Raw genomic sequence first — 22728 nt, forward strand, 5'->3', positions numbered from 1 at the left:
AGCGCCACTTTCAAGCAGTGCTATATGAAGAAATTTTTTTCTCAGAAACTTTATAACACAAGGAGGCCATTTGACCTATCATCTGTGTGTCAGTGAAAAAAGAGCAATCCAGCCTAATCCCACTTTCCAGCTCTTGGTCTGTAGCCTTGCAGGTTACAAACATAGAAACATAGAAAATAGGAGCAGCAGTAGGCCATTCGGTCCTTCGAGCCTGCTCCACCATTCATTATGATCGTGGCTGATCATCCAACTCAGTAACCTGTTATAGAAACAGGTTGCAGCACTTCAACTGCATATCTGAGAAGTTTTTAAATTTCTCTACCACCCTTTCATGCAGTGAACTCTAGGCCCCCACCACCCTTTAAGTGAAAAGCTTTCTCCTCAACTCCCCTCTAATCCTTCTATTGATTACTTTAAACCTATGCCCCATGGTTATTGGCCTCTCTGCTAAGGGGAATGGGTCCTTCCTATCTGCACTATCTGTGCTTCTTATAATTTTATAAACCTCAGCCTCCTATGTTCCAAAGAAAACAACCACAGCATATCCAATCTTTCCCCATGGCTAAAATTCTTCATTCCTGGCAACATCCTCGTAAATCTCTTCTCCAGTGGGATCACATCCTTCCTGCAATGCAGTGACCAGAACAGTACTTTAGCTGTGGCCTCACTATTGATTTATATAGTCTAGCATAAATTCCCTTTTCCTATATTCTGTGCCTTGTCTAATAAAGGAAAGTATCCATAAGCCTTCTTAACCACCTTATCTACCCGTCCTGCTACTTTCATAGATCTGTGGGCATGCACTCCAAAGTCCTCTACTCTTCTCAGTATCCTACCATTTGTTTGCCCTCCCCAAAAGCATTGCCTCACACTTCTCCAGATTGAATTCCATTTCCCATTTTTCCAACAACCTGATATTGGAAGTCCATGAATATTGGAAGAAGTACAATTATTTTATAAAACTGAACACACAGGGAATAATATAGTTTTAAACTCAAAATTACTCAGGTTTCAGATCATTTTGATCACTTTTTCCATCAAAGTTCTTTTATGCTATTTCAATGACCTATGTGACAGAAACCACACCTACCAAAATAAAACATTAATTTCGTCATATGGAACATTATCTTTGAACTGTTACTTAACATTGAACAAACTTGCTTAAAAAGACCACAGAACAGTGGCTGAAAACATGGCTGCACATTTGCATTCAAAAAGGCAGTTGCATGGAGAGACAATGGGAGTATTCCCTGATTCAATTAGCCAGATGGGTTTTGTCAATAGTGATGATCAAAAGACATTGAGAGTCATTGAATGTGTAAGAGCCAGCATTCCACCCGCGCCGCCCCCCCGCCCCACACCCCCCCCCCCACTGCGAATGTCTGGTAAGCTTGGAGGAATCCGCAAACCTCGCAGGAGGTCGTTTCAAACAGGGGGAGCTGGTCACATGACTCATCTGCTGGCCAACCTGGAGTTCTTTGAATTGTGCCACACAGAAAGGAAGAGACTGCAATTGAACTTCAAGAAGAGAGCAGCCCTCTCTCTCTCTCTCTCTCTCTCATGCAACGTTGCAAGGACCCATGGAAGTAACTTAAGCCTCAAGCCAGAAGACCAGCGAAACAAGTTTGAAAGTGTGCACTGGGCCCCAACAAGAACTGCAAGACTTAACTTCAATCAAAGACTTTGCATCGAACTCAAAACCAGTAACTGCATTTTCATCTACTACTTCAAACCTCCGTCCCTGTAATTCTTTCTCCTCCTTTGTCTCTATTTGTGTGTGTGTTTATCGCGTATGAATGCTAGTCTGATCGCGTCGTGTATTTTTAATAGTTTTAACTGAGTTAGAGTTTTAAGGTGAAGAAACTTACACCTTTCTTGTTTAAATCTGAGAAAACCTGTCTGGTTGATTTCTTTGCAATTACAATTAGAGAGCTGTGAGCAAGGACTCACTGAGGAGAAGCTAAAAACACTGTGTTTTAAAAGTTAAACCTTGTTATGACTAAACCAGGAAAAGGCCAACAGGGGAGCCTAGACCCCTCCCTCGCCTGGTTATGAGTGTACCTCATAATAAGGCATCAGGAATTCAGTGGGAAGTACTTCATAATTGGTTTCAAACTGTGCTTATCTTGAAATCACAAGTCTTTCTCATATCTGAATTCAATTAATCATGCCATTTACCTGGTAGATGCTTTGGGAAACAAGACAGAGGTAGAACCATACACCAGGCCAGTATCCAGCAAAAAAGAAACCCAATCCACCACGCACCAAGCCATCGAGGGTCATCTGGCATCAAAGAAACTCTAGAAAGTAAATATAATCTCTTAACATCAGAACTTCTTTTCAAATAATAACCTTACATCCTGTGTAATGTTCAGCGTTAGCCAATTGTTACAAGAGTGCTTCTATTTTTTTGTAAACTATGTTTTAAGGACTTATAGTTGAATTATGGCCATTGATTCACCTGGAAGCTTGAAGAGATGCTGAACTTTGTGTTTTTTGAAAAGAGGTCACCAGAAGATTCCTGGACTTGGTTTGTAAACAAGTCCTTACTGGAAGGCACCTGTTTTCAGATAAAATACCAGCAGAGAGTTTGTTGTTTTGACAGGAGAAGATGTTTACAGAGAAATGGCAAACCACGATTTATAGGGGTCAGGAGGCTTGATTGTTGTGACCTTTTTTGGTTTCACGTTGGACATTGAGCTCGAGGGTAACTGCTTGGAAGACAGTTGGTTTTTGCCTGCCAAGATAAGCCCAGCTCATCTCGCTCTCTCTTGGAAAGAAACCCTGCATATCTAGTGTGTCAGTCTCCTCTTTCCTCCTTTATTTGAAGAAACCCTGCATATTGAATGTATGGGAAGTGAAACCCCTGTTGCCGCATTTCTGCTGTAAGACTAACTGAATCCTCTATTGCTGCATTTCTTGGAAAGCCTACCCAAACTGATCTTCAACATCACTTGGAAAGATCTGTTCTAGAAAGGTCCCAGTGACGGTCGTCTATACGCATTTGGGACGCCAAACTAAAACAAAGGACATCTTACCATATCTTTTCTTTATTCTTCAAGAATTTTTTTTCGTTTATGAGATGTAGGTGTCCTTGGCTCGGCCAGCATTTAATGCCCATCCCGAATTGCCCTTGAAAAGGGGGTGGTGAGTTGCCTTCTTGAACTGCTGCAGTCCATGTAGGGTAGGTACACCTATAGTGCTGTTAGGAAGGGAGTGCCAGGATTTTGACCCAGCGACAGTGAAGAAATAGCGACATAGTTCCAAGTCAGGATGGTGTGTGGCTTGGAGGGAAACTTGCAGCAGATGATGTTTGCATATATCCACTGCTCTTGTCCTTCTAGGTGGTAGAGGTTGCGGATTCGGAAGGTGCTGTCGAAGGAGCCTTGGTGCATTGCTGCAGTGTATATTGTAGATGATACACACTGCTGCCACTGTGCATCGGTGGTAGAGGGAGTGAATGTTTGTGGATAGGGTGCCAATCAAGCGGGCTGCTTTGTCCTGGATGATACCGACCTTCTTGAGTGTTGTTGGAGCTGCACCCATCCAGGCAATTGGAGAGTATTCCATTACACTCCTGACTTGTGCCTTGTAGATGATGGAGAGGCTTTGGGGAGTCAGGAGGTAAGTTACTCACTGCAGGATTCCTAGCCTCTGACCTGCTCTTGTAGCCACGGTATTTATCTGGTTGGTCCAGTTCAGTTTCGGATCAATGGTCAACCCCCATGATGTTGCTAGTGGGGGATTCAGCAATGGTAATGCCGTTGAATGTCAAGGGGAGATGGTTAGATTCTCTATTGTTGGAGATGGTCATTGCCTGGCACTTGTGTGGCGTGAATGTTACTTGCCACTTATCAGCCCAAGCCTGGATATTGTCCAGGGCTTGCTGCATTTCTACACAGATTGCTTCAGTATCTGAGTAGTCGCAAATGGTGCTGAGCATTGTGCAATCATCTGCGAACATCCCCATTTCTGACCTTTTGATTGAACGAAGGTCATTGATGAAGCAGCTGAAGAGGTTTGGGCCTAGGACATTACCCTGAGGAACTCCTGCAGTGATGTCCAGGAGCTCAGATGATTGACCTCCAACAACTACAACCTTTGCGCTAGATATGATTCCAACCAGCGGAGAGTTTTCCCCTGATTCCCATTGACTCCTGTTTTACTAGGGCTCCTTGATGCCATACTCGGTCAAATGCTGCCTTGATGTCAAAAGCAGTCGCTCTCACCTCACCTCTTGAGTTCAGCTCTTTTATCCATGTTTGAACCAAGGCTGTAATGAGGTCAGGAGCTAAGTGGCCCTGGCAGAACCCAAACTGAGTGTCACTGAGCAAGTTATTGCTAAGCAAGTGCCACTTGATAGCATCATCGATGACACCTTCCATCACTTTACTGATGATCGAGAGTAGACTGATGGGGCGGTAATTGGCTAGGTTGGATTGTCCTGTTTTTTGTGTACAGGACATACCTGGGCAATTTTCCACATTGCCGGGTAGATGCCAGTGTTGTAACTGTACTGGAACAGTTTGGCTAGGGGCGCAGCAAGCTCTGGAACACAGGTCTTCAGTACTATTGCTGGAATGTTGTCAGGTACCATAGCCTTTGTAGTATACAGTGCCTTCAGTATTTAACCCAAGTGCTTTTTTTTTTAAACAGAACTCTAAAACGCAAATCCCTTTATTTTTCTGGTTAATAGGTGTATGTGGGTGGATCTGTGTGTGTATGTGTGAGTGTGAGGGGCTAAGGCCAAAAGGGAACTTTAATATTTCAATCTGTGTGTTTATGCTTTACTTCATTTCTGGTTGAGACTTACTTGATAATAAACTGATAATTTTGTTATTTACTGAAGAAACCTGGTTGGTGTGTTTTATTCTAGGATAAAAATAGGGTCTATGATTGACCATATCAGTAAGTGGGAAAATATTTAAATATATGTTGTGACCCATGGAGAACTGGAACTAGAATAAACAAGGTGCTCCTCCTGCCTCGGTTGTAACACAGTTTTAAACAATTCTGGTTACATGAGCTTCCTCTTGTCCTGCTGAGGGATTTGAGTGCTTTACTCAATGAAAACGGTCAAATACTTCATTTCAGTGGTATTGTCAATAGAATCATAGAACCATAGAAAAATTACAGCACAGAAGGAGGCCATCCAGCCTGTCGTGTCTGCGCCGGCTGAAAAATCTAGCTGCCAAATCTAATCCCACCTTCCAGTAGCTGGTCCGTAGCCTTGCAAGGAACAGCATGTCAGGTGCATGCCGAGGCACCTTTTAAAAGAGTTGAGGGTTTCTGCATCCACCAATGTTCCTGGCAGTGAATTACAGACACCCACCACCCTCTGGGTGAAAATTATTTTCCTCATATCCCCTCTAATCCTTCTACCAATCACCTTAAATCTGTGCCCCTGGTAACTGATCTCTCCGCCAGGGGAAACAGGTCTACTCTCTCTAGGCCCCGCTTAATTTTGTACACCTCAATTAAGTCACCCCTCAGCCTCCTCTGTTCCAAGGAAAACAACCCTAGTCAATCCAATCTTTCCTCATAGCTGTAACTTTAAAGCCCTGGCAACATTCTTGTAAAACTCCTCTGTACTCTCTCTCAAGAGCAATTATGTCCTTCCTGTAATGTGGTGACCAGAACTGTACACAATACTCCAGTTGTGGCCTAACCAGCATTTTATACCATTCCAGAATTATATCCCTGCTTTTGCACCCTATACTTTGGCCAATAAAGGAAAGCATTCCATATGCCTTCTTCACCACTCTATCTACCTGTCCTACCACCTTCAGGGACCTGTGGACATGCACTCCAAGGTCTCTCACTTCTTCTACCCCTCTCAATATCCTCCCGTTTATTGTGTATTCCCTCGCTTTGTTTGCCCTCCCCAAATGCATTCCCTCACACTTCTCTGGATTGAATTACATTTGCCACTTGTCCGCCCACTTAACCAAATCATTGATATCATTAGGGAATCTACAGCTATCCTCTTCAGTATCAACTACATGGCCAATTATTGTGTCATCAGCAAATTTCCCAATCATGCCTCCCACATTTAAGTCCAAATCGTTAATATATACCACAAACAGCAAGGGACCCAGCACTGAGCCCTGTGGAATGCCACTGGAAATCGCTTTCCATTCGCAAAAACATCCATTGACCACTACCCTTTGTTTCCAGTCACTGAGCCAATTTTGGATCCATCCTGCTACAATCCCCTGCATCCCATGGGCTTTCATTTTTATGACCAGTTTGCCATACGGGACCTTGTCAAATGCCTTACTAAAATCCACATCCACTGCACTACCCTCATCAATCCTCCTTGTTACTTCCTCAAAAAACTCAATCAAGTTAGTAAGACACGACCTTTTCTTAACAAATCGATGGTGATTATCCCTGATTAATCCGTGCCTTTCTAAGTGACAGTTTATCCTATCCCTCAGAATAGATTCTAATAATTTACCCACCACCGAGGTCAGACTGACCAGCCTATAATTATTTGGCCTATCCCTTGCACCCTTTTTAAACAATGGTGTAATGTTCGCAGACCTCCAATCCTCTGGCACCTCGCCCGTAACCTGTGAGGATTTGAAGATGATCCTCAGCGCATCCGCTATTTCCTCCCTGGCTTCCTTTAACAACCTGGGATGCAACCAACTGGCCCAGGCAATTTATCCATTTTCAAGGATGTCAGACCCTCTAGTACTTCCTCTCTCATTATGCTAATCGTATCTAATATTTCACACCCCTCCTCTTTTACTACAATGTCTGCATCATCCCTCTCCTTTGTGAAGATATAATTTGTGTTAGATATAATTTGGACCATGGAGTACTAAAGTCATCTTCAGAAAAATAAAGGTTAGCATCATCAAAAGAACATCAGAATATTGATTGAAATACAAGCTATTGCCATTTCGTAGAACTATATCTTGCAGTTTCAGAGAGGAGTGATCCCAAAGGGTGATAGGGATTGAAGATGTGATTAGAAAGGCAGAGGTGAAACCAAGATTTTAATTTCCTTTGTGTGTTGGAAATTCCCAAATAGCATTCAAAATCCCTGTCCCATCCAAGTGTTACGACCGCTCAAGACAAAGCCCTCAATCAAATATATGATTCTGATTGCGGTGGGAGCAACGCACTGTCAATTCAGTCCCATCGCTCCACAGGTCGCATCACATATCTTTAAACCTTCCAAATCAAAGAAAGCAGCAGCTGAATTGAAGCAATCTAGTAAACACCACCCCCCCCCCACTCCCCACCGAATGAGGCGAAATAAAACCAGGTATCTTTGGATATCAACAAATGAACTATTTATTAAAGAACTAAAATCTTAAACACTACTAAGATAAACCAATATCTAAAGACCTTTTATTTATTTTTTATTTAGAGATACAGCACTGAAACAGGCCCTTCAGCCCATCAAGTCTGTGCCGACCATCAATCACCCATTTATACTAATCCTACATTAATCCCATATTCCTACTACATCCCCATCTTCCCTCAATTCCACTACCACCTACCTATACTAGGGACAATTTATAATGGCCAATTTACCTATCAACCTGCAAGTCTTTGGCTGTGGGAGGAAACCGGAGCACCCGGCAGAAACCCACGTAGTCACAGGGAGAACTTGCAAACTCCGCACAGGCAGTACCCAGAATCGAACCCGGGTCGCTGGAGCTGTGAGGCTGCGGTGCTAACCACTGCGCCACTGTGCCGCCCACTAACTTCTTATAACTTCTTATTTTAAAAAACTAACTCCCGCATTCGCAAACATATACTCAAAATAACAATAGTTTGGTTTTTAATTAGCTGCCTGAAAAATATCGAAAAAATAATTAAGTGTTTGCAGATTATGCTTCCGAATAATGGTCTGCTGATAAAACACAGTCAAAGTTCACTTGCAGTCTTTCAAGGTAGGATGAATCCGAAGGTCCTTCCAGAGATGGGAATTCAGCAGTTCAGTTCAGCAGTTGGAGTATTAAACTCTTTATTTCAGCGATGAACACAGTAGACCAATAATTTGTTATTTCTTTAAGGAATTAATCTGGCTTGAAGCTTTTTAGAATTTTGAAGGAAAAACTACCCAGGGTCTAAATTGACTTAGAGAGAGAGCTCCTATTTCCTTCAGGTGCTGGATTGGTCTCTGTTAGCCAGTTTCAAAGTCAAAATGGATACACTGAAGCCCTGTTCTCCCTCTCCGTATGGATGTGGCCAGGCAACAAGAATGCACTTTGGCTTACAGTCTCTGGATCTTGCTGCCTTAAAAAAGTACTGATGTTTTACAGCCTTAAAGGCACACCGCAATATTTCCCGAGGAGAAAAAAAAACACAGAATCCATGACACAAGTAGCACTCTGCCTTTAATGGACAAATAATAGGCAGCTATTTCTGAGCCTTAATAAGTAAGATTCTGACAATTTATCTATACCTATGCATTGCTTCTCCAGCTCTCAAATGCCCTTAGCTCTGATGATGCAATTTGTTTAATTCAGCCATGTTTTCTGTATTTTCTGTTTTTCTACTAACATGTAAGGTTAAGATTCAGTATTTAGAAATTTTCAATGCAGGATTTTAATAAGAAATCTATTTAGCAAGACAATTTTACAGATTTACACCGTGTGAATTTGCTCTGAAAAGAGCAGTTGTTTCCTTGAAAAAAGGTTCTTAGAAGAACTGGTACACCTCGACATTTCAGGCAGTGTAATCTGTCTGTCGTCTGGAGGAATAAATGGAATGAGTGGAAACAGTAGGTTTATATGTGGTGGAGTATGGGAATGTGGGTGGGATCTTACTGCTGATAGGTCATTCCATGGTCTTGTTGCTATTGGTCAGCTAATTGTATTTCGTGATAGGTCGGTACATGCTGTTGTTCTTGCTGTTGATTGGTCAGCTATTGTATCTCATGGTAAGTTGATACAGACTATTGCTCCTGTCAGGATGTGTTGGCTGCAGAGGTGATGTGTTTCTTGAGTAGGGATAGCCAGATATCACTGATGAGCAAGCCATTATCTTGGGGGATGGTACGGTGTTGATAGATTTTCATAGCCTCTCTAAAAATCTTGTATGCCAGTGCATATAATCGTCTTACTTAACATTACCGCTTTCAAAATGAGAACCTTCAAACAACTTTTAAGAAATCTACTTTAAAGGTATTGTCATGCAGACCTCCAACTGCCAAGAATGAGGCACATTAATTTCACCACGTGTGCATTAAACTTCAAATTGTTGCTGGGAAGAAAAGAGGGCCTATTACAAGGAATTGCCAGGCCCCTAGCCGGAAAGACATTTTTGCATACTCGCAGACAGTGTTGGAATGAAGGAACCAGCCCCTGCTCCCAATACACAGAATGGATGTGGTCAGACCAGTTTAATCACATGACTAACTGGCTGTTGCAGAGTTTTGAACTGAGAGTTTTAAATTGGAGAAGTAGTGTTTTGAAGACAGAAAGCTCCTGGCTCCTGGATTGAGAACATCTCTCTCCTGTCTGCTCTCCTCTCATTCTCACCAGCTTTGGAATCCACAGACACAGGAACCCCAAGCAGGAAAAGTCTCTTAGAGTGAACAAGGTTTACGAAGAATACTGGGCCCCAACAAAAAGCAAGAATTACCTACAAGCAAGAACGACCTAAAAAAGGACTCTATAGTGAGCTCGAAGCACAGTAACAAGAAACTCTTCAGATATTGCCTCAAACCTCTCTACTTTATTTTTCTTCTGCCCTTTTCTGTCTCTATTTGCATGTGCGTATCACGTATGCATGCTCACGTGGGGCGCAACGTGTATCCATAGGCGTTAACTGAATTCGAGTTTAAGTTTAAATTTTAATAAATTTCACTTTTCTTCTTTAAACCTAAGAAAGCCTGTTTGTGCTCATTTCTTTGCCTCATGATTAGAAACTGGTGAACGAAGATTCACCAAGGGGGAGCTCAAAACACGGTGTGCTTAAAATTAAATCCTGTTACAGTAAGACCAGGTGAAGGCTGAAAGGGACCCCGAGACAGCTTGTTCACCTAGTCATAACAGTATAGTGTTAAAATCAGGATGTTATAATAACAAAGTGATTATTGACAATGCAGCCGGCAGTTGACGTCATCAGACTGCGCCAATCTGCGCACATGCGCAGATTGAATCATACTCTCTGCGCATGCGCTGCATTCCGCAGTGCCAGGAATGGTTGGCGCATGCGCAGATGATGTCATGACGTAACGCGGGGGTAACGGGCGCGCTGTCCTTCTCCCCGGCCTGTTTGCTTGCCCCCACCCCTGGCCCACTTGTTCGGTCCCCCCTGGCCCGCTCGCTATCTCCCTCCCTCCCCCACACCCCGGCCCGCTCGCTATCTCCCTCCTCACAACCTGTGGGGCGGCACAGTGGCGCAGTGGTTAGCACCGCAGCCTCACAGCTCCAGCGACCCGGGTTCAGTTCCGGGTACTGCCTGTGTGGAGTTTGCAAGTTCTCTCTGTGTCTGCGTGGGTTTCCTCCGGGTGCTCCGGTTTCCTCCCACATGCCAAAGACTTGCAGGTTGATAGGTTAATTGGCCATTATAAATTGCCCCTAGTATAGGTAGGTGGTAGGGAAATATAGGGACAGGTGGGGATGTGGTAGGAATATGGGATTAGTGCAGGATTAGTATAAATGGGTGGTTGATGGTCGGCATAGACTCGGTGGGCCGAAGGGCCTGTTTCAGTGCTGTATCTCTAAACTAAACTAAACCCCCCCCACCACCCCCCCCGGCCCGCTCGCTATCTCCCTCCACCCCCCGCCCCCGGCCTGCACGCTATCTCCCTCCCCCACCCCCCGGCCTGCTCGCTATCTCCCTCCCCACCCCCCCCCCCCGGCCTGCTCGCTATCTCTCTCCCTCCTCCCCCCACCCTGCCCGCTCGCTATCTCCCTCCGGCCATAGTGTGCTGCCATGTGTTTAGGTTGCCTTTGTGTGATTATTTGAGCAGCGCCATTTTTAGTCCTGGCAGCTGTTTGACGTCGCAGACTGTGACGTTTTAGTGGCAGAGGCTGCATTTGTGCATGTGCCACTGCAACCTCCTCTCACTCATTGTGAGGGGTTAATATTGAGGCCAATGTTGATGACTTTTCATCAGAATCATCAGATCAGATTTGATGGAAGATCATCGACCTAAAACATTAACTGGTTCTCTCTCCACAGATGCTACCTGACGTGCTAGGTATTTCCAGCATAAAAATCTATACTTTGTCTGAAGCTGGGTTTTTAACATTTAGCTTTAACTTTAATTGAACTTTGAAATGTCACCTGTAATGACAGTATCAGCAGATTAATTTTAATTCTATCAGCTGGCAATGTGATGGTTGTCGCCTGCAACACAGATTCACATTAGGACATTTACTCAGGAGTGATTGTAAGGACATGTCAGAAACAGCCTGCAGATATTCTGTTCAATCTTCAACTGGCGAGGTCACTTGTCCCACTGGGGTCACCCTGCTTACTTCATGCTCAACTTCTGGGCCTCACTAGACAGATTTTCCTCCAATAATGTGTTCATTCCCCAAGTTCCCCAACAACAAAAAGGCTCTTCCTTCTATAAGAACTTGCATTTATGTGCTATTGGCACCAGAAATACAGTTCCCACAAACTCACAAATTAGAATGAACTGAAATCGAATGATGACACAAGATCAGTTCATTGATGGCACAGAGTGCCTCTGGAGCAACAGTTCCACTGCTCCACAGCCAGGATCATATTATCGGGACCCATAAAAAACAATATTCCTATAAACATTATGCAATCATTTATAAATCTAAAATTAAAGAACAAATTCCCAGCAAATTATCTTTTTTTATGTTTTAGACATTTGAAAACCCATTTTATTTTTATATATATATAATTGTTAGCAAAATTGAAGCCCATGGGATTAAAGCGGCAGTGGTTATGCAGAAACAAAATTGACTAAAGGACAGAAAGCAGAGAGTAGTGGTGAAAAGTTGCTTTTCAGACTGGAGGGAAGTGTGCAGTGGTGTTCCCCAGGGGGTGGTGTTGAAACCACCGGTTATTTTTATATATATTAATGATCTGGACTTGGGTGTACAGGACATAATTTAAAAGTTTGCAGAAACTCGGAAAGGTAGTTAACAATGAGGAGGATAGTAACAGACTTCAGGAAGGTGTGGGCACACTGATAAAATTTATTGCAGGGTAGGGTGAATTGGTAGGAAGAATGAGGAGAGACAATATTAATTAAACAATACTATTTAAAAGGGAGTGCAGGAACAGATATACATGGGGGTCTTTGAAGGTGGAAGCACAAGTTGACAAGGTGCTAAAATGCCATATAGAATCCTTGGCTTTATAGATGCATACATGAAGTTATGTTAAACCTTTATAAATCGCTGGTTAGGTCCCTGCTGGAGTATTGTCCCAATTCTGGGCACCAAACTTTACAAAGGGGGTCAGGGTTTAAAGATAGTGCAGAGGAGATTCACTAGAATGTTAGCAGAGCTGAAAAACCTGAAGTTATGTGGAGAGACTAGAGAAACTGGACTTGATCTCTTTTAAAAGCAGATTTGACGGATGGTTTGATAGAGTAAATAAAGAGAAACTGTTTCCAGTGCAGAAATGTTGGTAACCGGAGGGCACAGATTTAAGGTAATTGACAAAAGAACCAAAAGCAAAACAAGGGGAAAAAATTATGCAGCAAGTTGTTCTGCTCTGTAATGCACTGTCTGAAGGGTGGTAGAAGCAGATTGAATAATAATTTACAAAAAGAAATTGAATAAATACTTGAAGCACCAGCTCCACTCCTCGCTGCAGTTCCAGGTTATGCAGAGCGTAGCACATCAGCACAATATGGGGGATTTTGGAGGGTCCTTTTAGAGGGTAGCGGATTTCCTTGGCACGCATATCAATGTCCACAGCCAGCAGCGCCTCTTGTGCATGCCTTTGGTTGCCAGGTCATGCTCCGTGTCCTCCTCTTCCTCTTCAATAAAGGAGCTGGTGTGCTCATGAGAGTCATCCAGCACCAGCTCCACTCCTCTCCGCAGTTCCAGGTTATGCAGAGCGCAGCACATCACCACAGTTTGGGGGATTTCGGAGGGTCTTTTTGGAGGGCATCTCCAAAATGGTCTAAGCATCTAAAGCATATTTTCAAAAGCTCAGTGGCCTGCTCAATGGTCACCCTTGCTGTTAAATGGCAGCAGTTGCAAGTCTTGTGCAATTTGGTGGTGGGGTTCTGCACCAGAGTCATCAACCATGTCTTCACAGAATCACAGAATGATACAGTGCAGAAGAGGCCCTTCGGCCCATCGAGTCTGCACCGATGCATTAAAGACACCTAACCTGTCTACCTAATCCCATTTGCCAGCACTTGGCCCATCGCCTTGAATGTTATGACGTGCCAAGTGCTCATCCAGGTACTTTTTAAAGGATGTGAGGCAACCCGCCTCTACCACCCTCCCAGGCAGGGCATTCCAGACCGTCACCACCCTCTGGGTGAAAAAGTTCTTCCTCAAATCCCCCTTAAACCTCCCGCCCCTCACCTGAAACTTGTGTCCCCTCGTAACTAACCCTTCAACTAAGGGGAACAGCTGCTCCCTATCCACCCTGTCCATGCCCCTCATAATCTTGTACACCTCGATCAGCTCACCCCTCAGTCTTCTCTGCTCCAGCGAAAACAACCCAAGCCTATCCAACCTCTCTTCATAGCTTAAATGTTCCATCCCAGGCAACATCCTGGTGAATCGCATCTGCACCCCCTCCAGTGCAATCACATCCTTCCTATAATGCGGTGACCAGAATTGCACACAGTACTCCAGCTGTGGCCTTACCAAAGTTCTGTACAACTCCAAAATGACCTCCCTGTTTTTATAATCTATACCTTGATTGATAAGGTTCTGTCCCGCCACAGTCTGCCTGCTTCAATGGGTGCTTGGAGCTCAGGGTCATTGCCCGAAAGGTGGACTGATACACCGCACCAAACAACATGAAAAAAGGAAAGAAGGTACCAGCCCTTCGCTTTGCAAGCTGGAACGTCAGAACTATGTGTCCTGGCCTGTCGGAAGACCTTACACAAATCAATGATTCTCGGAAGACCGCCATCATTAACAACGAGCTCAGTAGACTCAATGTGGACATTGCAGCACTTCAGGAGACTCGCCTCCCCGCGAGTGGCTCTCTAGCAGAGCAAGACTACACCTTCTTCTGGCAGGGCAGGGATCCTGAAGAACCAAGACAGCATGGAGTGGGCTTCGCCATCAGAAACTCCTTGCTCAGCATGATAGAGCCTCCCTCAAATGGCTCGGAACGCATACTGTCCATCCGACTGCTCACCACCTCTGGTCCAGTACACCTACTCAGCATCTATGCTCCAACACTCTGTTCCGCACCTGAAGCTAAAGACCAGTTCTATGAACAACTCCATAACATCATTAGCAGCATCCCCAACACCGAACACCTATTCCTGCTGGGGGACTTTAATGCCAGGGTTGGGGCCGACCATGACTCATGGCCCTCCTGCCTTGGGCGCTATGGCGTTGGAAGGATGAATGAGAACGGGCAGAGACTGCTTGAGTTGTGTACCTATCATAACCTCTGCATCACCAACTCGTTCTTTCACACTAAACCCTGTCACCAGGTTTCATGGAGGCACCCAAGATCACGTCGTTGGCACCAGCTAGACCTCATTGTCACAAGGCGAGCCGCCTTAAACAGTGTTCAAATCACACGCAGCTTCCACAGTGCGGACTGCGACACCGACCACTCCCTGGTGTGCAGCAAGGTTAGACTCAGACCAAAGAAGTTGCATCATTCCAAGCAGAAGGGCCACCCGCGCATCAACACGAGCAGAATTTCTCACCCACAGCTGTTACAAAAATTTCTAAATTCACTTGTAACAGCCCTTCAAAACACTCCCACAGGGGATGCTGAGACCAAGTGGGCCCACATCAGAGACGCCATCTATGAGTCAGCTTTGACCACCTACGGCAAAAGTGCGAAGAGAAATGCAGACTGGTTTCAATCTCATAATGAAGAGCTGGAACCTGTCATAGCCGCTAAGCGCATTGCTCTTTTGAACTACAAGAAAGCCCCCAGCGATTTAACATCCGCAGCACTTAAAGCAGCCAGAAGTACTGCACAAAGAACAGCTTGGCGTTGCGCAAACGACTACTGGCAACACCTATGCAGTCATATTCAGCTGGCCTCAGACACCGGAAACATCAGAGGAATGTATGATGGCATGAAGAGAGCTCTTGGGCCAACCATCAAGAAGATCACCCCCCTCAAATCTAAATCGGGGGACATAATCACTGACCAACGCAAACAGATGGACCGCTGGGTTGAGCACTACCTAGAACTGTACTCCAGGGAGAATGCTGTCACTGAGACTGCCCTCAATGCAGCCCAGCCTCTACCAGTCATGGATGAGCTGGACATACAGCCAACCAAATCGGAACTCAGTGATGCCATTGATTCCCTAGCCAGTGGAAAAGCCCCTGGGAAGGACAGCATTACCCCTGAAATAATCAAGAGTGCCAAGCCTGCTATACTCTCAGCACTACATGAACTGCTATGCCTGTGCTGGGACGAGGGAGCAGTACCCCAGGACATGCGCGATGCCAACATCATCACCCTCTATAAAAACAAAGGTGACCGCGGTGACTGCAACAACTACCGTGGAATCTCCCTGCTCAGCATAGTGGGGAAAGTCTTTGCTCGAGTCGCTCTGAACAGGCTCCAGAAGCTGGCCGAGCGCGTCTACCCTGAGGCACAGTGTGGCTTTCGTGCAGAGAGATCGACTATTGACATGCTGTTCTCCCTTCGTCAGATACAGGAGAAATGCCGTGAACAACAGATGCCCCTCTACATTGCTTTCATTGATCTCACCAAAGCCTTTGACCTCGTCAGCAGACGTGGTCTCTTCAGACTACTAGAAAAGATCGGATGTCCACCAAAGCTACTAAGTATCATCACCTCATTCCATGACAATATGAAAGGCACAATTCAACATGGTGGCTCCTCATCAGAGCCCTTTCCTATCCTGAGTGGTGTGAAACAGGGCTGTGTTCTCGCACCCACACTTTTTGGGATTTTCTTCTCCCTGCTGCTTTCACATGCGTTCAAATCCTCTGAAGAAGGAATTTTCCTCCACACAAGATCAGGGGGCAGGTTGTTCAACCTTGCCCGTCTAAGAGCGAAGTCCAAAGTACGGAAAGTCCTCATCAGAGAACTCCTCTTTGCTGACGATGCTGCTTTAACATCTCACACTGAAGAATGCCTGCAGAGTCTCATCGACAGGTTTGCGTCTGCCTGCAATGAATTTGGCCTAACCATCAGCCTCAAGAAAACGAACATCATGGGGCAGGATGTCAGAAATGCTCCATCCATCAATATTGGCGACCACGCTCTGGAAGTGGTTCAAGAGTTCACCTACCTAGGCTCAACTATCACCAGTAACCTGTCTCTAGATGCAGAAATCAACAAGCGCATGGGTAAGGCTTCCACTGCTATGGCCAAGAGAGTGTGGGAAAATGGCACACTGACACGGAACACAAAAGTCCGAGTGTATCAGGCCTGTGTCCTCAGTACCTTGCTCTACGGCAGCGAGGCCTGGACAACGTATGCCAGCCAAGAGCGACGTCTCAATTCATTCCATCTTCGCTGCCTTCGGAGAATACTTGGCATCAGGTGGCAGGACTATATCTCCAACACAGAAGTCCTTGAAGCGGCCAACACCCCCAGCTTATACACACTACTGAGTCAGCGGCGCTTGAGATGGCTTGGCCATGTGAGCCGCATGGAAGATGGCAGGATCCCCAAAGACACATTGTACAGCGAGCTCGCCACTGGTATCAGACCCACCGGCCGTCCATGTCTCCGTTATAAAGACGTCTGCAAACGCGACATGAAATCGTGTGACATTGATCACAAGTCGTGGGAGTCAGTTGCCAGCATTCGCCAGAGCTGGCGGGCAGCCATAAAGACAGGGCTAAATTGTGGCGAGTCGAAGAGACTTAGTAGTTGGCAGGAAAAAAGACAGAGGCGCAAGGGGAGAGCCAACTGTGCAACAGCCCCAACAAACAAATTTCTCTGCAGCACCTGTGGAAGAGCCTGTCACTCCAGAATTGGCCTTTATAGCCACTCCAGGCGCTGCTTCACAAACCACTGACCACCTCCAGGCGCGTATCCATTGTCTCTCGAGATAAGGAGGCCCAAAAGAAAAGAAAGAAGAACCTTGATTGATAAAGGCAAGTGTCCCATATGCCTTTTTCACCACCCTATTAACCTGCCCTTCTGCCTTCAGAGATCCATGGACAAACACGCCAAGGTCCCTTTGTTCCTCAGAACTTGCCAGTGTCAGGCCATTCATTGAATACTTCCATGTCATATTACTCCTTCCAAAGTGTATCACCTCACACTTTTCAGTGTTAAATTCCATCTGCCACTTTTCTGCCCATTTGACCATTCCATCTATATCTTCCTGTAACCTAAGACACTCCAACTCACTGTTAACCACTCGTCCAATCTTTGTGTCATCTGCGAACTTACTGATTCTATCCCCCACATAGTCATTTATGTCGTTTATATAAATGATAAACAATAGGGGACCCAGCACAGATCCCTGTGGTACGCCACTGGACACTGGCTTCCAGTCACTAAAACAGCCGTCTGTCATCACTCTCTGTCTCCTACAGCTAAGCCAATTTTGAATCCACCTTATCAAGTTACCTTGTATCCCATGTGCATTTGCTTTCTTGATAATTCTCCCATGTGGGACCTTGTCAAAGGCTTTGCTGAAATCCATGTAAACTACATCAACTGCACTACCCTCATCTACACACCTGGTCACATGCTCAAAAAATGCAATCAAATTTGTTAGGCATGACCTCCCTCTGACAAAGCCATGCTGACTATTCCTAATCAAATTTTGCCTCTCCAAGTGGAGATAGATTCTCTCCTTCAGAATTTTCTCCAATAGTTTCCCTGCCACTGACGTGAGACTCATTGGTCTGTAGTTCCCTGGCTTATCTCTACAACCTTTCTTAAATTGTGGGACCACATTTGCTGTTCTCCAGTCCTCTGGCACCTCCCCCGTGGCCAGAGAGGAATTAAAAATTAGGGTCAGAGCCCCTGCAATCTCCAACCTCGCCTCCCACAGCATCCTGGGACACTAATCGTCCGGACCTGGAGATTTGTCTACTTTTAAGCCTTCCAAAACCTCCAATATCTTGTCACTCCCTGTGACAATTTGCTCAAGAACCTCAGTCTCTCTCTCTAAGTTCCATATCTACAACCTCATTCTCTTGGGTGACGACAGATGTGAAGTATTCGTCCAACACCCTACCAATGTCCTCTGGCTCCACCCTCAAATTTCCCCCTTGGTCCCTAATGGGTCCTACTCTTTCCCTGGTTATCCTCTTCCCATTGATATACTTATAGAATATCTTGGGATTATCCCTACTTTTACCAGCCAGAGCTTTCTCATATCCCCTCTTTGCTCTCCTAATTGCTTTCTCAAGCTCCATCCTACACTTTCTGTACTCCACCAATGCTTCCATTGATTTGCTCTCCTTGTATTTGCTAAAAGCCTCTCTTTTCCTTCTCATCGTACCCTGAATGTTTCTGGTCATCCATGGTTCTCTGGGCTTGTTGTTCCTACCTGTTACCCTAGAGGGAACATGTTGGGCCTGTACCCTCCCCATTTCCTTTTTGAATGCCCCTCACTGCTCTTCTGTAGATTTCCCGAGAAGTAACTCTTTCCAGTCTACCTTGGCCAGAACCTGCCTTATTTTACTAAAATCCGCTCTCCCCCAATCCAAAACCTTTTTTTCCAACTTGTCTATTTCTTTCTCCATAACAAGCTTAAATTGTACCACGTTGTGGTCACGATCACCAAAATGCTCCCCCACCAACACATCAACCACCTGTCTGGCTTCATTGCCCAGAATTAGGTCCAGCACTGCACCTTCCCTTGTTGGATCCTCTACATATTGGGCTAAAAAGTTCTCCTGTATACATTTTAAGAACTCCACTCCATCTAAGCCCTTAACACGATGACTATCCCAATTAATGTTGGGAAAGTTGAAATCACCTAATATAATTACCCTAGTATTTTTACATACCTCTGCAAATTGTGCACATATTTGCTCCTCAATTTCCCGCTGACTATCTGGGGGTCTATAATAAACACCTAGCAATGTGGCTGTCCCTTTTTTATTCCTAAACTCTATCCATAAAGCTTCATTTGATGCCCCTCCAAGATATCATCTCTCCTTACTACAGTAACTGACTCCTTAACTAATATTGCAATGCCCCCTCCTCTTTTACCCCCCCCCCCCCCTCTCTGTCTCACCTGAAGATTCTATATCCCGGAATATTGAGCTGCCAATCCTGCCCCTCCCTCAACCATGTCTCTTTGATGGCTACTATATCACAATTCCACGTGTCAATCCTTGCCCTGAACACATCCGTTTTACCTGCAATACTTCTGGCATTAAAGTAGAGGCCTTCCATCCTAGTTTTACTCCCTTGAAACTTACTTCCACTGTATTCCCTCTGACTTGTTCGCTCTCCTGTGTTTTGTGTCTTCTCAGGATAACCCTTGTCACCCAGGAACAATCCACAAAGCCTCTCTGGTGGAATGAACAATTGAGGCACCTGGGACTGTCTCAGTCTGAAAGAGTCATGACAGCTTCCTGGGAACCTAGTGCACACTTGCAGGATCCTTTTGCGGTGGTCGCATACGATCTGCACATTGAAGGAGTGGAACCCCTTCCTCTTGATGAAATCATCTGGCTTCTCTGGGAGAGCCTTGATGGTCGCATGCGTGCAGTGTATAACCCCCTGAACCTGAGGGAATCCTGCCATGACAGCAAAGCCCTCTTGTCCTGACTAGCATATCCGTCCAGAACCTTATGCACTCCCCTGCCTTCGCAAACAATGCATCCGCCATCTGCTTGATGCAATGATAGGCCACACACTGCAAGATCCTGGCGATGTTCCCAGCCACTCCCTGGAATGATGCTGTAGCGAAAGGTTCAGCACCACGGTGACCTTCACTGTCATGGGCAATGGGTGCCCACCACATTCCAGTGACCTCAGCTCCTCCTGCTGCATGCCGCATAGGCCAGCGACCACCTGTCTGAATAAAAGCCGTTTTTGTAGCTCCAACAAGCCCATGAAGCTGAGCTGTTGTTTATAGACCCTGTGTGCTGGTAGTGCCTTCTTCAAGCCTCTGATTGCCTTCTCACCCCTCAGCACGATCCATGTGCGTTTTGCTGCACTATGCCATGCTCTTCTGCCCACTGCTTCCCTTCCCCATGTGGCTGCTGAAGCTCCTTTTGCTCACTCTCCTCCTATCTGGAGGAGGCAGCCTCTGAGTACAGAGCACCCATTTCACTTTGGAGCATTTGCCGCTTACTGAGTTTCACCTCCCCCGCTCCCCACCCCACCGCCCCCCCACCCCACCTTGACTTGCCTTCATTGGATGTAGGTCTCCTGTGAGAAAGCTTTATATTTACTGGCCTTAGTAGCAGACTTTGCACACAGCATGTCTGTTAAATTATGTACCCTTCCAATGGTCGCCCTGACCCCTGCTGCTTGGAAGCCCTGCGCAACTGAATGCCTGTCAGTTTCAGGCAGCAATGACCTCCCGCCGTGCATTTTTTTATTCTTTCATGAGATGTGGGCATCGCTGGCAAGGCCTGCATTTGTTGCTCAACCCGAATTGTCCTTGAGAAGGTTATGGTGAGCTACTTTCTTGAACTTCTCATTTCCTTTGAGCTGGTGATCTGCTGAAGCTCCTAGGGACCCATGCACCCTTCAGTAAAATTCAATTCCCCTTACAAAATGCAGTTGATGACCCCTTAATAGCCTAAAATTGGACTGCTGCTGGTCAATGGGGTTCCCGTGCTTGCTTCCAGGCTGCCGCTGAGAAATTTGGCTGGAGGCAGTTCGATGTTGGGAGCCGATGTCCCCTATTTTCCTGGTTCCCCGCTGCCTCCAGACCCATCTCCATGGGGCTGGGAAAATTCAGCCTTGCACTGCACTTCTTACTTTTCACTCTTTCACACCATTATGCCAGCCCATGCTTCTTGGCCATCATCCTGAACATTCAACCAATATTTGATCTTGCCAGTAGCTTTTCCTGCATGTCCCGCAATTGTCGCATCTCGTCATTCACTAGATCCCTCTGGAACACTTGGGTACCAACTCTGGTCAATTGGCCTGTGGCTAAAATAGCTCTGTCATGTGTGTCATGATCAGTCACATTACCATTACCCAGCCCTTGGTCTACTGCATTCTATTCCTTGGAAGCCTCATCACAAAACACATTAATATTTGAGGTACAAGATGTCCTGTTTACTTCTATCAGTTGCTCAGAGTCTGAGATTTTGTAATTAATTCCGATTAATTGTGAGGTTTAAATCTAACAGTTTGATTATCATGTTTGCTAAGGACTGTCTTACCATCACAACCTATTAGTTTTCCATTCCCTACAACCCTCTCTTTCATAGTATACCAAATCTGTATTCAACTCTGTCTCTGATGGTCTTATACGATTTCTCACAGACCTCAGCCTTGATGAAAGCCTGTCTCCCTGCACGTAAAGCATTCAAATGTGCAGAAAAAAAAGAAACTAATTGTACTGATGTTCCCAATAGTGGGGGAGTCCAGAACCAGGGGTCATAGTCTAAGGATACAGGGTAAACCTTTCAGGACTGAGATGAGGAGAACTTTCTTCACCCAGAGAGTGGTGAGCCTGTGGAATTCGCTACCACAGAAAGCAGTTGAGGCCAAAACATTGTATGTTTTCAAGAAGGAGTTAGATATAGCTCTTGGGTCTAAAGGGATCAAAGGGTATGGGGTGAAAGTGGGAACAGGCTATTGAGTTGGATGATCAGCCATGATCATAATGAATGGCGGAGCAAGCTTGAAGGGCCAAATGGCCTACTCCTGCTCCTATTTTCTATGTTTCTATGTTACTACCTTCTACAGCAGGAGGACTATCACACAGAACAGAAGGCAATTTGGGATTTTTCCATAAACTAATTGATAGGGGCTATATCCTCCAAACATTTGAAGTGAATATTTTGCATGAACCACCTATATCAGCTTGTCAATTTGCAGTCTGGTTGATGAGCTATAATTTTATGCAGCAGTCCATCGATCACTGCATGATTCCTTTCACAAATTGTATTGCTGCGGTATTCATGAATACGATGTTTATATTTTCACACATGTCTCTGAACTCCTCATTGGTAAATTCCCCTCTGGTATCAGTCAGAAACTTCGCTGGTGTCCCATGTCTGGTCCCTATCCATGATTTTGTCTATAATAACCCTTTTGAAGTTCATGATATTTACTTCCATGGAATGACAATCTTTTTCCCGAAATCTATCAAATTATGACATGTTCACAGGCATTGACATCAAGGCAGCAATTGACCGAGTATGGCATCAAGGAGCCCCAGCAAAACTGAGGTCAATGGGAATCGGGGGAAACCCCTCCCCTGGTTGGAGTCATACCTGGCACAAGGGAAGATGGTTGTGGTTGTTGGAGGTCAATCATCACAACTCCAGGACATCACTGCAGGAGTTCCTCAAGGTAGTGTCCTCGGCCCAACCATCTTCAGCTGCTTCACCAATGACCTTCCTTCAATCATAAGGTCAGAAGTGGGGATGTTGGCTGATGATTGCGCAATGTTCAGCACCATTCATGACTACTCAGACACTGAAGCAGTCCATGTAGAAATGCAGCAAGACCTGG

At 45.3% G+C, this 22728-nt stretch overlaps 1 protein-coding gene across 2 annotated transcripts in view; it reads right to left on the minus strand.

Moving 5' to 3' along the window:
- LOC137369109 (solute carrier organic anion transporter family member 4C1-like) overlaps window positions 1-22728 on the minus strand; it is a 174702-nt gene that overhangs the window by 74236 nt on the left and 77738 nt on the right. For both annotated transcript variants that reach the window (XM_068029765.1, XM_068029764.1), the window contains one exon: window positions 2179-2300. In XM_068029765.1, the coding sequence (XP_067885866.1) occupies window positions 2179-2300 (122 nt within the window). The remainder of the gene's footprint in view (window positions 1-2178; window positions 2301-22728) is intronic.

Source organism: Heterodontus francisci, chromosome 4 (genome assembly GCF_036365525.1).
Source record: "Heterodontus francisci isolate sHetFra1 chromosome 4, sHetFra1.hap1, whole genome shotgun sequence".
In the NCBI taxonomy this organism is placed as follows: Eukaryota; Metazoa; Chordata; class Chondrichthyes; order Heterodontiformes; family Heterodontidae; genus Heterodontus; species Heterodontus francisci.